We start from the raw sequence: 14,914 nt of genomic DNA, 5'->3' as shown, positions 1-14,914 counted from the left end.
TTCAGAAAAGGGCAACAGAAATGATTTGGGGTATGGAACAGCTTCCATATGAGAAGAGATTAATAAGACTGGGACTTTTCAGCTTGGAAAAGAGACGGCTAAGGGGAGATATGATTGAGGTCTATAAAATCATGACTGGTGTAAAGAAAGTAGATAAGGAAGTGTTGTTTACTACTTCTCATAACACAAGAACTAGAGGTCACCAAATGAAATTAATAGGCAGCAGGTTTAAAACAAATAAAAGGAAGCATTTCTTTACACAACACACAGTCAACCTGTGGAACTCCTTGCCAGAGGATGTTGTGATATCCAAGACCATAACAGGGTTCAAAAAAGAACTAGATACATTCATGGAGGATAGGTCCATTGATGGCTATTAGTCAGGATGGGCGGGAATGGTGTCCCTAGCTTCTATTTGCCAGAAGCTGGGAATGAGCGACAGAGGATGGATCGCTTGATGATTACCTATTCTGTTAATTCCCTCTGGAGCATCTGGCACTAGCCATTGTCGGAAGACAGGATACTGGGCTAGATGGACCTTTGGCCTGATCCAGCAGGGCCATTCTTATGTTCTTATGTTGTTCTATTCTGAGAACAAAAGGTACTGACAGTAAATAACTCCATTTTCCTCAACTCTTCAGTCTTACTCATAACTGCAAATGGAAGAACAAATACATTCTCTCCTTTCCTTTGTTCAGTAGAGTTCAAAGCTACTCACACAGCCAAGAAGTTTGAAGAGTCTCAGCAAAATATCGAAACTGGGGATCAAGAAAGAGCACCAGCTGCTGACTTGACAGTCAAAGGAACCAACATTGAAGTTCAACCAAAGTTAATAGCCAACAAATCATCTCGGACTCACCCCATAAAGTCAAAAATCTCCCACCAGATGCAAAAAATCCGGAACTACAATGTTAAACATTGATTTCTTTGACAGTAAGTTTAGCTCTGTACAAACTCTGAGTACAGGACTGCCCCTGCCCCGAAGAGCTTACAGTCTAAATAGACCAGACAGCCAGAGGCTGGGGGAAGGGATAGAACTCACTAGCAGAATGAACAAGGTGATGGCAGCAAATGTGGGGTTAGTTCCATAGTTTAATTTTTACTGTTTATTTGTTTACTCACTTATTTTGGATGGGTTTACTTAGGAGGGGATAAGCTAAATGGAAACAGAAGGGAAGTGAGGGGGGCAGGGCAGGGGAGAAGAGGATAAGAGAGGCAAGGGTGAAGTTCAGGTGAAGGGACTGTTGGGGAGAGGCGGGAGAGGGTTGGACAGCCAATCAGCACGTAACTGAGAAAGTACAATCAAAAGTGTGGATGGTTCTCTGAATATCCAGAGGTCCTTGTTTTGGCACCTTTAGCCTCTTTGACTCCTCTCTGCACATCTCCAGGGCACAGAGAAAGGGGTGAGGCATCACTTGGGTACTAGTGCCCCCAAAGTGGGGTGTCTCCCCTACACAGTTCTGGGTTCAGGAAGGTGCTGAGGGAGGGATAGCCCCAGCTTATTGTTTGACCTTATTAAATGTCAGTTCATCCACCTGCTTTCTGGAGGTTAGTATAGATTCCCCGCTATTAAAGATTTAAACTCTTGTGCCTTTAGGCAGAGCTTGCAGTTTTTAGCAAAATTTTGTTGAGAAGCACTGGAGTGTGGGTTAGACAGGGGAAAATGTATCTCTGTGGGCTGCCTTAGCATGCTATTTTCCTATGCTTACTAACACTGCACTCATTCTACATACTGTAACAATCAATTCTCTGTAGCTGCTTAATATTAATTTTAAAGCCAGGGGTACAAAGAGATGGGCCCTGATTCTGCACTACTTTGTACCTTCTGTAGGCATTTATGCGTGTGCAAAATGGGTGTAAAATTATACAAAAACAGAATTCTCCATTCACTTACACTGGTAGTATTGATTAGCACAGGTGTAAGTGATGTCACAAGTTTCAAGACTGTGAGAATCACGCTCATTAATAATACTTCGAATCTTTCATTGGATGAACTAAAAGCATTGTACAAATGACTAAGCCTTACAACATGTTTCCAGCTGAAATTGCAGGAAAAATTTTGAGTTGTAATTTGACCAGCACACCACTGTACTTATGAAAAGTGTCATGACCTTTGAATGATCATGAGTTCTCAGGATCTCTGTTTTGTTTCGTTTTGAAAATGGCAAGATGGCACCTCCAGTAGCATTGCAGGAAGCTGGGGTATTGGTTTCGTGCTAAAGCCCTGACTCTCCAAACACTTATTCATGTGCTTAACTTTACTACTGGGAGTGGTCCTATTGAAAAGGACTACTCGTGGTAGTAAAATTAATAATGTGTGTGTTTGCAGGTTAAGAGCCTAAGATGGAAGAAAGACTTACTGAATCACCTGCACTTCTTCCTGCAACACATAGGTGTCCAAATTCTGTCTCTAGACAACCCTTGCTCAGTTTGAGATCTGAAAGGAACACAGTACAAAGTTGTACAGCGTGGCTGTAGGCAGCTCAAGAATAACATGAAAAAATTGTTCAATGTTCTGTTCAAAAATGTTTTGCTTTAACATATAGATAATACGAATGGTAATACAAATAATATGGTATTATAAATAATAAATAATAGTAATAAGTTGCATGCTTAGTAGCCATTATTTCATTGTGCTTTTATTATGTCAGTACTGGATCTGAGGCGTCCTTTGTGCCCTTTCCCAATTTATTTTGCTTGAAGGTCCCATCATCAGATTAAATACTTTTTACATTGTTCCTTCATGGACCAGAACAACATGATGCATTCCCCTCATCCAGAGCCTGCTGTGACTGCAGCTCAAAGCACAGTGGTTTCCAACAAGTAGAGAAATTTTGACCTCACATCATAGTTGCAGCCAACTGTTGCTATACAGTTTGCCTGAATTCAAAAGTTTTGAAATAATTATAGAATATATATTCCAGCAACTTTGCAACTCTTGTTTCCAATGGTTTCAATTTGAACATGAAGATTCAGAGCAGCTTGGTATGATGTGGCTCTGCATCCTGGTGAGAAGTGCAAGGCTGAAGCATTAATATGGTGATACTCTAATGAGGAAAGCCACATTCCCATTCACTTAATTGTTATAACAACATTCTAACATCTGGTTGACCCTTAGAAAATGCTTTTCCTACTAAACTGATCTGTATGGCCTGTACACTGGGTGTTTAGCTCAGATTTCAAAAGTGGCTTTGGATTTTAAAATCTATGGCATCCCTGTTTATGCAGATATCTTGCCAGGAAGGCAATTTTTGTTCATTCAGCTTCCCTGAGCAACTTCTGCTTTAGCAAACTGTAGATGGTGGCAAGAGATGTTTTTGGTTGATCCCTTCATTCCATTTTCTTCTTCTGATGGTAAGAGGCAAAATTTTATTTTATTGCAAAAAGAAGAACAGGAGTACTTGTGGCACCTTAGAGACTAACAAATTTATTAGAGCATAAGCTTTCGTGGACTACAGCCCACTTCTTCGGATGCATATAGAATGGAACATATAATGAGGAGATATATATACACACATACAGAGAGCATAAACAGATGGGAGTTGTCTTACCAACTCTGAGAGGCCAATTAATTAAGAGAAAAAAAACTTTTGAAGTGATAATCAAGCTAGCCGAGTACAGACAGTGTGATAAGAAGTGTGAGAGTACTTACAAGGGGAGATAGAGTCAACGTTTGTAATGGCTCAGCCATTCCCAGTCCTTATTCAAACCGGAGTTGATTGTGTCTAGTTTGCATATCAATTCTAGCTCTGCAGTCTCTCTTTGGAGTCTGTTTTTGAAGTTTTTCTGTTGTAATATAGCCACCCGCAGGTCTGTCACTGAATGACCAGACAGGTTAAAGTGTTCTCCCACTGGTTTTTGAGTATTTTGATTCCTGATGTCAGATTTGTGTCCATTAATTCTTTTGCGTAGAGACTGTCCGGTTTGGCCAATGTACATGGCAGAGGGGCATTGCTGGCACATGATGGCATATATCACATTGGTAGATGTGCAGGTGAACGAGCCTCTGATAGTGTGGCTGATGTGATTAGGTGATTAGGTCACATCAGCCACACCATCAGGGGCTCGTTCACCTGCATATCTACCAATGTGATATATGCCATCATGTGCCAGCAATGCCTCTCTGCCATGTACATTGGCCAAACCGGACAGTCTCTACGCAAAAGAATAAATGGACACAAATCAGACGTCAAGAATTATAACATTCAAGAATTATAACATTCAAAAACCAGTCGGTGAACACTTCAATCTCCCTGGTCACTCTATTACAGATCTAAAAGTCGCAATTATTCAACAAAAAAATTTCAAAAACAGACTCCAATGAGAAACTGCAGAACTGGAACTAATTTGCAAAATGGACACCATTAAATTAGGCTTGAATAAAGACTGGGAGTCGATGAGTCATTACACAAACTAAACTATTTCCCCATGCTAATTTTCCCCCTACTGTTACTCTCACCGTTACTCTCACCTTCTTGTCAACTGTTTGAAATGGGCCATCCTGATTATCACTACAAAAGTTTTTTTTCTCCTGCTGGTAATAGCCCACTTTATTCGATTAGTCTCATTAGAGTTGGTATGGCAACACCCATTTTTTTCATGCTCTCTCCTACTCTTTTCCTACTGTATTTTCCACTGCATGCATCCGAAGAAGTGAGGTTTTTACTCACGAAAGCTTATGCCCAAATAAATCTGTTAGTCTTTAAGGTGCCACCAGACTCTTTGTTGTTTTTGTAGATACAGACTAACACGGCTACCCCCTGATACTTGACAAGTACTCCTCGTTCTTTTTATTCTGTTTGTGTATTGAAAATACTCTTAGTTGCCATAACATCAGCCCGATGAGTGAGGGAGTTACGTACCCTAATGGCTAATCCATCTTTCCCTATATTTCACAAAAACAAGGTGGTGCTTTGGCCTAAACCTAGATTCTTATCCAAAGAGGTTTATGATTTTCACATTAACCAAACAATACATTTGCCAGTTTTCTTTCCTAGCCCTCATAGTCATAAAGATAAATCAAAGTTAAATACACTTGACACTAAGAGGACCCTAGCCTACTATCCAAACAAGAGTAACATTTCACAAGTCCTCCACTCTTTTATTTCTTATGTGAACAATCATAAAGGTGGTCAGGCTGTCTCTTCACAAATGTTATCTAGGTGAATTAGAAAATGTATAGAGGAACACTATAAACTAAGATCTATTTCTGCCCGTTGGGATTAAATCACACTCTACTAGAGCAATGTCTCTCTCCATTGAGTGCCTGAGGACTTGTCTACACTACCACTTAAGTCGACGTAAATTACGTCACTCAGGTGTGTAAAAAAGCCACCCCCTGAGCATCGTAACTTACATCGACTTAAGGCGGTGTCTACTCTGCACTTTGTCAGCAGGAGACGCTCTCCTGTCAACATAGCTTCCGCTTCTCATTGAGGTGGATTAATTACATCGATGGGAGAGCGCTCTCCCATCGACTTAGTGCATCTTCACCACACCTGCTAAATCAATACCGCTGCATGAATTGCAGTGGCACTGATTTAGCGCTGTAGTGAAGACAAGCCCTTACATATCACAGAGATCTATGGGTCTGCCTCTTGGTGCTTTGTACATACATTTACAAGATGTGCAAAATTTAGAATAATAAAATCATAGGGTTAGATGGGACCGCACTGGTCATCTAGTCCTACCCCCTGCCAAGATGCAGTATTTGTTGTGTCTAAACCATCCAAGGCAGATGACTATCCAGCCTCCTTTTGACAACCTCCCTTGGCAGACTGTTCCACTGTCCTACAGTTCATACACTTAGGAAAATTTCCCTGAGATTTAATCTAAATCTGCTATGCTTTAATGTGAACCATTGCCTCTTGTCCTGCCTTCTGTGACAAAAGAGAACAACTTTTCTCCATCTTTTTTATGGCAGCCTTTCAAATATCTGAAGACAATTTATCATATCCCCCCTTAATCTCCTCTTTTCTGAACTAAACATACCCAGTTCCTTCAGCCTTTGCTCATATGGCTTGCATTCCATCACTTTGATCATCTTTGTTGCTCGTCTCTGGATCCCTTCCAGTTTCTCTACATCCTTTCAATACATTGGTGACCAAAATTGAACAATTCTCCAGCTGAGGCCTAACCAGCACCAAGTAGAGCAGTACTATCACCTCTCATGACTTTTATGCTATGCCTCTGTTAATGCAACCTAAAATTGCATTTTCTTTTTTTGCAACAACATCGCATTGCTGACTCACGTTGAGGTGGTGATCCACGACAACTCCCAGATCCTTCTCAGCGGTGCTGCTGCCAAGCCAGTTATCCCCCATTCTATATTTGTGCATTTGTTTTTTCTTCCCTAAGTGTAACACCTTACATTTGACTTTGCTGAATTTCATTTTGTTGGCTATAGCCCAGTTCTCCAGTTTATCAAGATCACTCTGAATTTTAACTCTATCCTCCACAAAGTTTTGGCAGCCCCCTAGCTTTGGGTCACTGTCAAATTTGATCAGTATGCGCTCTATTCCTACATCCAGGTCATTAATAAAGATGTTAAACAATACTGGACCCAGAACAGATCCCTGTGGAACCCCACTTGAGACTCCCTCCACTCTGACATAATGCCATTAATAGTTACACTTTGTTTGTGGTTGTTTAACCAATTATGTATCCCCTTAATGGTAGTTCCACCAAGACCGCATTTCTTCAGCTTACTTATGAGACTGTCATGTGGGACCTTGTGTCCAGAGCTGACACACAATTGATAGGGCAGTATTGTAATCTTTATTCCGTTGCTGGAGCACTGTTTGCCAATTTGTCCCATGAGTGGGAATATCCAGAAGGCACTTACAGATTAAATAAAGATTCCTTACTTGTAACTGGAATTCTTTAAGGTGGACTCTGTATACTCAAATTTCCTTGTGCACTTTTTCCTTTTCCTAGGAGTCTTCCTGAAATCCTGATTTGAGGTGATGGAAGGAACTGAGGCAGCGGATGGTGCTAAGCCTCTTTTTGTACTTTCAATAGTGCCAACTCTTGTGGATTTTTTTTTTTTTTTAGCAAATGATGAGATTTTGGCCAGGTTGGAACTCTGTCTCATAATGACAAGCTCCAGCCCTCCAGCAAATTTGAGCCCTGCCTGAGGGGACAACCCACTCTGATTGGCTGCCTGTCTCACTCGCCTCTCCCCAGGGGCAAAGCAACCACTCAGAGCTGCTGCAGAAAGAGCTCTCTCCCCTTCCACATCCCCTCAACAATCTGAAGCCATTCTTGTCACAGGAGGGGAGGGGGAAGAGGGAGCAGAAAGAACCCAGCAGCTCAGGATGGCTCTGCTCCCTCTTCCTCCATGCAACACCAGGACTGGGAAGGGGGAGTAAAGAGCCCCTGGAAAGCAGGAGAAAGGGAAACCAGAAGGGAATCTTGGTACAGCCTCTGCGTGGCTTGGTGAAGCCCTAGGAGTATCAGTCGTGAGATTAGGAATGCTGAACTACTGAGGGACTCATGGGGCCGATTTGAGCACAGGGGGCAGGGCCAGGCAGAAGAACTAATATAGAGACTGGGGGAACAGGATTGAGTTGGAGGCTGGGGGGCAGAATTAATTGGTGGAAGGGGATGTGAGCTCATGCAGCATGGTCCAAAATCACCTGACACTAATTCTCTCTCTCACACACATACAGGTGTTGGGAAGGGGGAGTCCAAAAATCAAAAAGACCAACACCAATATTTTTTCAATCGTGAATTTAGGGACTCTCATATGATTTTTGATGTCTTGAGGTTGGTAATCTGTTACTCTCATGTTCAGGATGCTCAGGAAGTCTAAGGAGAGAGATAGGAGGGGCCTGTGACCACTCTTAAGGGGCACTGCTCGGAGACAGTACACCCTTTGGACAGCACTGGCAGTGCATCCCATGATCATGAATATGCAGAGTCCATCTAAAAAAATTCTGGTTACACGTAAACCTTCATTTTCAGAGCTTGAAGCTAGGAAAGGAGTTATAGTGGGAGCCCTAGACCCAGAAACAACCACCTTGGCTCCCTCAGTCCCTCTGCTGTGCTCCCTGACTCCCGGTTTGGATCAAGAGTTAGGAGCAGGTTGGAAGGAAGTGGGTGGCAGGGGGAGTTACAGCCTATATTGATTTTGGGAGAGGTGGCAGGAGGGTGAGGCAAGTGGAAGGGAATGAGACCAATCTGGCACAGTGCTCAGAGCACCTGCTTGCAGCAGGCACCCATCAGGTGCTCATGGGAGCCAGATTGCCCAAGGTAGCAGGAGCTCAGTGGCTCTCAATACTAACAGACTATCAAAAGGGCACAAGAATTAACAAGCTCCTAGCCATGACACAGGGCTCAGTGAGAGCCAAAGTAGCTAGTCACACCAGCCTCGTCCCTGCAGTGAGGAAAAGGAGGATAATTTTCAAGGAGTAACAGGCGCTCTGGGCTCTGCTGTGTGGAGGCTTTAGGTCTCTCCCTCACTCTGCTCTTCTCCTCATTGGGGGTGCTGATCAGAGCCTTTCCTGGCTGTATACTGGGGCGAGGGGGACGACGCTATCCCTGGAGCATATTTCACTGCCCCCGCGTCTGTGTTGTGAGGTTTGACCTGTAATAACCTCCAGCGATCACACTCTGCCGAGGTGAATGGCCTGAAATAAATCGCAATTCACAGACGCTTCTTGCATCACAAGCGGCTCTATTTCCTAAACAGAGCCGTCCCCTTAATACAGTCATCACATCACGCTATCTCCTAGCAACACCCACACAGGCCCCGCGATTGGACAGGCGACACCCTTCCACACACCCCGGCCGCCTGATTGGATGTCTCAGCCAATGACTTCGCCTCCGAAGCAATCGTCCTTCTGTTTTGCAAATGTCAGTCACCTGGAACAGGAGACCTGGGTTACGGTGTAAATGAGACCTCATCCCCCCGGGGTTGTTTCCTAGGCCCGGCGGGCGGGTGCCCAAGGCCGGTCTCTCTGGGCGCTGCGGGGTGGCCAGGCCAGGCCAGCCCGCGGGAGCCCAGTGTCGGGACTGGTGCAGGGAGCTCGGCAAGTAAAAAACACCCCCCCCCCCCCCCCCCCCCCCCAAGCAACGCAGCGTTTGCACCCGGCTGCGCCCCGCGTGCGCCCGACCAGGGGCAGACGCTGCGGGTCCCGTTCCCCGCGCGCCCGCTCCGAGCTCCTTCGGCTCCAGCCTGCCCGGCGCACAGCCCCTGCGCTCCGCGGTGCGGGGTCGCGGGCGAGGCCGATGTGCCCGGCGCCGCCTGGCCTAGCCCTGCGCACAACGCAGGCAGCCCTAGAGAGACGAATCCCAGGGCGAGGGATCAGCCGGGACGGGTTAGTGAGAAACCTCCCGTGTCGATTCGGGCCCGCGGAGGCCTCCTCGCCACAGGAGGAGCCAGCGCCTGCGGGGAGGGCCGCGGCCGAGCCCTTCACCCGCCCGGGGCGGGGGCCGCAGAACAGCCCCCGGGAGCTCAGCCCTGTCCTGGCGGCCTGAGGGGAGGTTCTGGCGGACGGAGCGGGGCCTGCCCCCCCGTCGAGAGGCTCCTGCGGGCAGGGGGCTGGCATCGCCCCAGAGCCGGCTCTCGGAGCCCAGCCCTGGCTCTCATTGGACTGCGCCGCGGAGCAAAGCTGTCAGCCCATGTGGCGTGGCCGCCGGAGGTGGCGGCTGCTTAAATAGCGCTGGGAGCTGGTGGGAGGCAGCGACACGGGCACGGAACAGGGCCGGTGCCACAGCCCCGCGCCCCGGCACCGCCAGCAGCCCGCATCTAGCCGGCCGCGCCGCAGCCTAGCCCCGCGCTCGGCCTGAGACCGGCTCCGGCGGCTCCGCACAGCGCGCTCCCAGGCCGGGCTCTAGCCTCTGCCCAGCGCGGGCCCTTCCAGTCCCCGGGCCGGGAGCCAGGTAACAGCACCGGGGGCAGCGGGCTCTGGGAAGGGGCAGCGTTGGGCCAGCTACCGCGCTGCGTCTGGGGAGAGACCTGGGGGCTGGAGCGGAAGCGGGCGCCGGGTCTCTCAGTCCCTCGGAGCTCCGGCTGCCCGGACCAGCAAGGGGGCTAATGCGCCTGAGCCGCCCTGTGGATAAGGGGATCTTGCCGCCTCCTCTCGGCGGGTTTGTAGTGGGACCCGTCCCCTCGTTGGGCTCGGCTCCATCTTGCACCGCTGATCACATGGGAAGCCTGTGTTAGAGGCATCAGATGTAGTATGTGGCTGTATTCCTTAGTAAATGTTCTCCAGTCCCTTTCTGGAAATAGGATTGTACAAATAATAGGGGCTAAATTATTCCTCTTTGAATATAAATTGGAACATGGGATAGATGCCGGTGAAAGGTGGTGAAGCACTGGTGTAGTCTTCTTTGGCGAGTCAGTTGTAATCTTATAGATAATGTTCTGAATAACACTGCACTGCCTCCTGCAGTATCCCTCTTCTTTTCCCCCCAAATTAGTTGACTATTCATAGGTAGCTGAGAAGCTTTTACTTATTGAAATGTTGTTACACTAACACAGTTTAATTTTGTTTAAAGATTTTAAAAACCAAAATGTGTGCACTAAAATGATTAAGTGCATTTAATTATCTATATTAGAAGTGAAGCTTGCTTCAGAGCTTTGATTTTTTGGAGCTATTCATCAAAGGTAGCAGCCGGGAAGAGGGGAGATGGAGGCTGAGCCCTTGCTGCATTGTGAATGTTCTGCATCCAGCCATTTTGATATCCGGCAGTGAAGACAGTTACACACAGTAAAACCCATTTCACAAGCAGATGCAGAGAGGAAAAACATTTTTTTTCTTTTTCTCCTTAGCTTTCTCATCCTCCAATACTTAACAGCTGCACATGTATTAATACATGCAAAGGAGACTAAGAACAATAGATAAATAACATTGATTAAAACATACTCCCTGGCATGTCCTTTGTGACAACAAGAAATAGGCACTTCAGAAATTTTCTTCATTTGGTCACTGGAACTGAAATATTTAATTTCTTTCCTGATAGCCAATATCTACAGAGAAATTTACTTAAAGTTTAGATAAATTTTTCCTTTCCATGTAAACTTTAATGTCTGAAAGTATAATCTGTCATCTGCCCCACCTAATGGAGTCATACACCCATCCTCTTTACTCCTTTTCCCCCCTCCATCCTGTACCTGCATCCTACCATGATCTCAATGCATAAGTAGTTATGTAATTTTAGCTATTTAAAACTAGCTGCATGCATGGATAATATTAAAAACAGGAAGAAGATATTCTTCTAAATATTTAATCTCTAGGCTTTTTTTTATTGGTGTTTTTAAAGTACTGAGGTAGGAGTCACAGAAGCCTTAAAGCCAAGAAATTTAGTGACTCCTAGATATCACAAGGTAACATCTGATGTTTGAGACACTATATTATAGGAGTCAGAAGACACCTAAAATTCAGTCCATTTGTTAATCCAGCCATAGCTATTAGCAGATGTACTGGTTCTTCTCTCTTTATTCAAAGAATAATAGTGTTGTAAGCAAACCCTTGAGCTGGATTACAGCGATCCAGTCAGGTCTTCAGCCTCTCCTTGCAGTTCTAAACTTCGTGGGATGTACTGAAAACTAGCAACACTTCTTCAAGGGCTTCAGGAAATGAGACTATCTTACATGAAAGTCAGTGTCCCCAGTAAGGTTTCTGAAAACTCCCATCAGGGGTCGATTTAGCTGAAGGATGTGAGGAGATGATGGCCTCACCTGCGGGGTAAGTATGCAGGCACACTTTTAAAATGATATTTATACAGTGCAATAATTTTGGGACTTAAATCTGGATGAATTTAGGGAAGCTAGCACCACTTGCTGATAATCTGGGCATTTACAACACTATAATCATTTGGAAGCACCTTGTAGTTTTGTCATGTCTTACCAAGCAATTGAAGGTTTCAGAGTAGCAGCCGTGTTAGTATGTATCTGCAAAAAGAACAGGAGTTCTTGTGGCACCTTAGAGACTAACAAATTTGTTAGTCTCTAAGGTACCACAAGTACTCCTCTTCAAGCAATTGAAGGCATTCTTCCTCTAGAAAAGGAACAAATCCAATCTCTCAACAAAGACAATAAAAATTCTGTGCAGTATTGGATTTAGCAATAACAAATCCAGTTTAACAGTGGCTGAGAAACTGAACACTGGCTAAAATAGCCCAAATACAAGTAAACCTTAATTTTTATTTTTGCTATCTTTTACAAAGGTCTTTGAGAGGTAGGCATTTAAAAAAACTTTTCTACAATTGAGGTTCTAGGGAAATAAATTTTAGAAATGGGATCATATATTTATTTAAAATCAAATATTGGAAAATCTGGGTTTGCATGTAGTAAAACTTGGAATTAAAAGCAAATCTTTTGCTAATATCCCTAATAAAGTAAGTTTTGGCAAAGTCACAGAGAAAATGCCACTTGTATATTGGAACCAATTCTCTACAGATTCCTATAGGAACTCCCATTGCTGCCAATGCACCTGCCACTGACAGAGTGGGAAATAGAGGAATTCATCTAGTTTTCATGTCTTTGGAGTTACACAAACTTGGCTACGAAAAAGATTATTTGTAAGGCCCTGCTCCTGCAAATGGTTCATTCAAGAGCATCCTCATTGAAAATAATGAGGCTCCAATTAGGTGCAGGGGTCTGTCTGCACAGAGTCAATGGCAGGATCAGTGTCTTACTTTTGATGGGTTTGATCCATATAATCGGACCATAGATTACAGCTACTTTGACAGATCCCATTTTTAAAGTGTATAAAAGATAGATTTCAGAGTAGCAGCCATGTTAGTCTGTATCCACAAAAAGAACAGGAGTACTTGTGGCACCTTAGAGACTAACAAATTTATTAGAGCATAAGCTTTCGTGGACTACAGCCCACTTCTTCGGATGCATATAGAGTGAAACATATGTTGAGGAGTAGATAGAATAGTAGATAGATAGAATCCACTGCAGAAATCCCTTGTTCTGGCTGATGCACTTTCTATGTGCTTCCCCAGGAGACTAGCTCTGCAAGGAGTATCCCATCAAATTTGGAAGGCCAATGAAATACCATCTGGAGGTTTTGCTGGGGCTTCCCTCTCCCTTCACTGTACCCAAGAGGGATAATGGAACTCTTAAATGAGGACTTCCCACTGTAACTGTATGGGGGGAGAAAGAGCTCAGGCATCCAAGTAAGGGCTTTCTTTCACTTCCTTAAATAGCATAAGCAGCTCAGTAGTCATACAAGTGCATAATGCATTCTTGTAGAGAAACACAGATTAAATGGGACTCATGAAAAATAGATGCACAGGTGCTAAACATGGAGCAAAGTAATGATTAACACTTGGTGATGAATTGGGAAGAGGTGCTAAGTGAGAGAGGTTCTTATAAGGGTCTGTTCTAGATCCAGAAGAGCTTGGTATTATAACTGAGCATGCTAGTAACACCTGGCCAGTACAAAACTAGCAGGGATCAAATACATGGAGAACAAGATTAAAATATAGTATGAACTTGATATATTTGAGACTAGGACTGAAATCAATAAAACAACTGTACAGTGGTTAATATAAGAAGCAAATAATTAAAATACAAATATGAAATAGTGTCTACTAGTCAGTAATACCAGGTAAAAATGATTGTTTATTATGGATGACAAACGGAATGAGTCAGCAATACAACACTATTGCAAAAAAATTGTGTAAATGAAGCGAGATGGTAATTCTGCTCATCAGTGGTGAGGCTTCCATTGGACAACTATGTTCAGAGTAGAGTAGTGCTTTTCTAAAAATAACAGGCTGTTTGGGAAGAGTTTAGAGTAACAATGTTAGGGTCCTATGGTGCTGGACAGAGTAAAGTATGCCAAAATGTCAAAGATTGACAAAGTATGTTAGGTTCACGTCTTCTAGACATCTCTTCATTGGAACAAAAGGACAGAACAAAAAGTCATGGATTTAAGATGGCCCGGAGGGAATCAGATCCTCAATTAGACCCATCAAGATGTGATTAACAAACCTGAGAAACTGCCTAATCATATTTGTCACCCTTGTTCTTCCTTCATCTTCCCCGTATTTAATTTGTTGTCTTCACTTATTATGTTTAATCTAAAGGTAAGTATAGCATGGGGGGGGGGGGAAGGGATGAGGGGTTTTTCCCCCTCTTCCCCCCCCCCCCCCCCCCCCAATTTAACTGTCCTATGTGTCCCTTAATGTAGCTGTAGAACTAACACGTTCTCATTCCTGGCCTCTGCCCCACCTTACACTTTTTTTAAATGTGGATGCACCACTTCGACTAAATTAGACTGCAAACGCTTTGGGGCAGGGACTCTTAACTTGTTCTGTAAAGTGCCATACATAACTATGATGCTGTATTAATAACGTTCTGAAAAGTTTCCCAACAATAGAGTGATGGAACAAGGTGCCAAGGAAGGTTGAGAAGGAGCCATAATTGGATATAGATGGGCATCCAAGGTAGCCTTGACTATCGGGGATGCTTTAGCGTTAATGAGATCCTTTCCAAAGCAAAATCTTGAGGTGGCTCACTTAGTTGTCTCTTCTGGGTGTGTTTGCCTTTCTGGTATGGGCCTCTTCCTTTCACCTTGTCTACCTATGCTATAGAATATTCAGAGAGGGATTCCATAACCTTAGGGAGACGCTGCTCACTCTGTTGCTGAGTTTCCCCAGCATTGGCTTCTCTTTCAGACATTTGGGTTTTCTGTGATGTCCAGTCCATCAGTATTGCTGATTTCTTCTCCCTGTCCTTTCTTCCATTGAGATGGTTGTTGATTTTTCTCCATGGTTCACTCTGCTCCATATTTAACTCTTCCTCTTCTCCCCCCCCCCCCCCCCCATTCTTCCATTGCATTGTTCACCCTGCCATCCCTTAGCTTTGGCTTATCGCTAACATCCAGTTCCTCTGCTCCTACTCTTGCACTGCAAAGCGTCTCTAGTGGAAACCCTGTGACCAGGCTGACTT

At 44.5% G+C, this 14,914-nt stretch overlaps 2 protein-coding genes and 1 long non-coding RNA gene across 3 annotated transcripts in view; 2 read left to right on the top strand and 1 right to left on the bottom strand.

The window, feature by feature from the left end:
• Positions 1-2,615, top strand: part of CCDC57 (coiled-coil domain containing 57) — a 110,775-nt gene extending 108,160 nt beyond the window's left edge. Inside the window, exon 18 of the mRNA XM_034789326.1 lies at positions 699-2,615. Coding sequence (XP_034645217.1) covers positions 699-922 — 224 coding nt within the window. The 3' untranslated portion in view covers positions 923-2,615. The remainder of the gene's footprint in view (positions 1-698) is intronic.
• Positions 2,616-6,229: 3,614 nt separating this feature from the next.
• LOC117887806 lies at positions 6,230-10,139 on the bottom strand. Its single transcript, XR_004648206.1, has 2 exons — positions 9,962-10,139; positions 6,230-8,865 (listed from the first exon to the last, which is right to left on the bottom strand). It is a non-coding gene; the product is annotated as an uncharacterized LOC117887806 (long non-coding RNA).
• FASN (fatty acid synthase) overlaps positions 9,458-14,914 on the top strand; it is a 70,900-nt gene continuing 65,443 nt past the window's right edge. The window contains 1 exon segment of the mRNA XM_034790536.1: positions 9,458-9,885. The gene's annotated coding sequence lies outside the window, so the exon portion shown is untranslated.

The sequence above is a fragment of the Trachemys scripta genome, chromosome 14 (genome assembly GCF_013100865.1).
Source record: "Trachemys scripta elegans isolate TJP31775 chromosome 14, CAS_Tse_1.0, whole genome shotgun sequence".
Lineage (NCBI taxonomy): Eukaryota > Metazoa > Chordata > Testudines > Emydidae > Trachemys > Trachemys scripta.
Note: the sequence above shows the minus strand (reverse complement) of the source record. Positions and strands in the feature narration are given on the sequence as shown.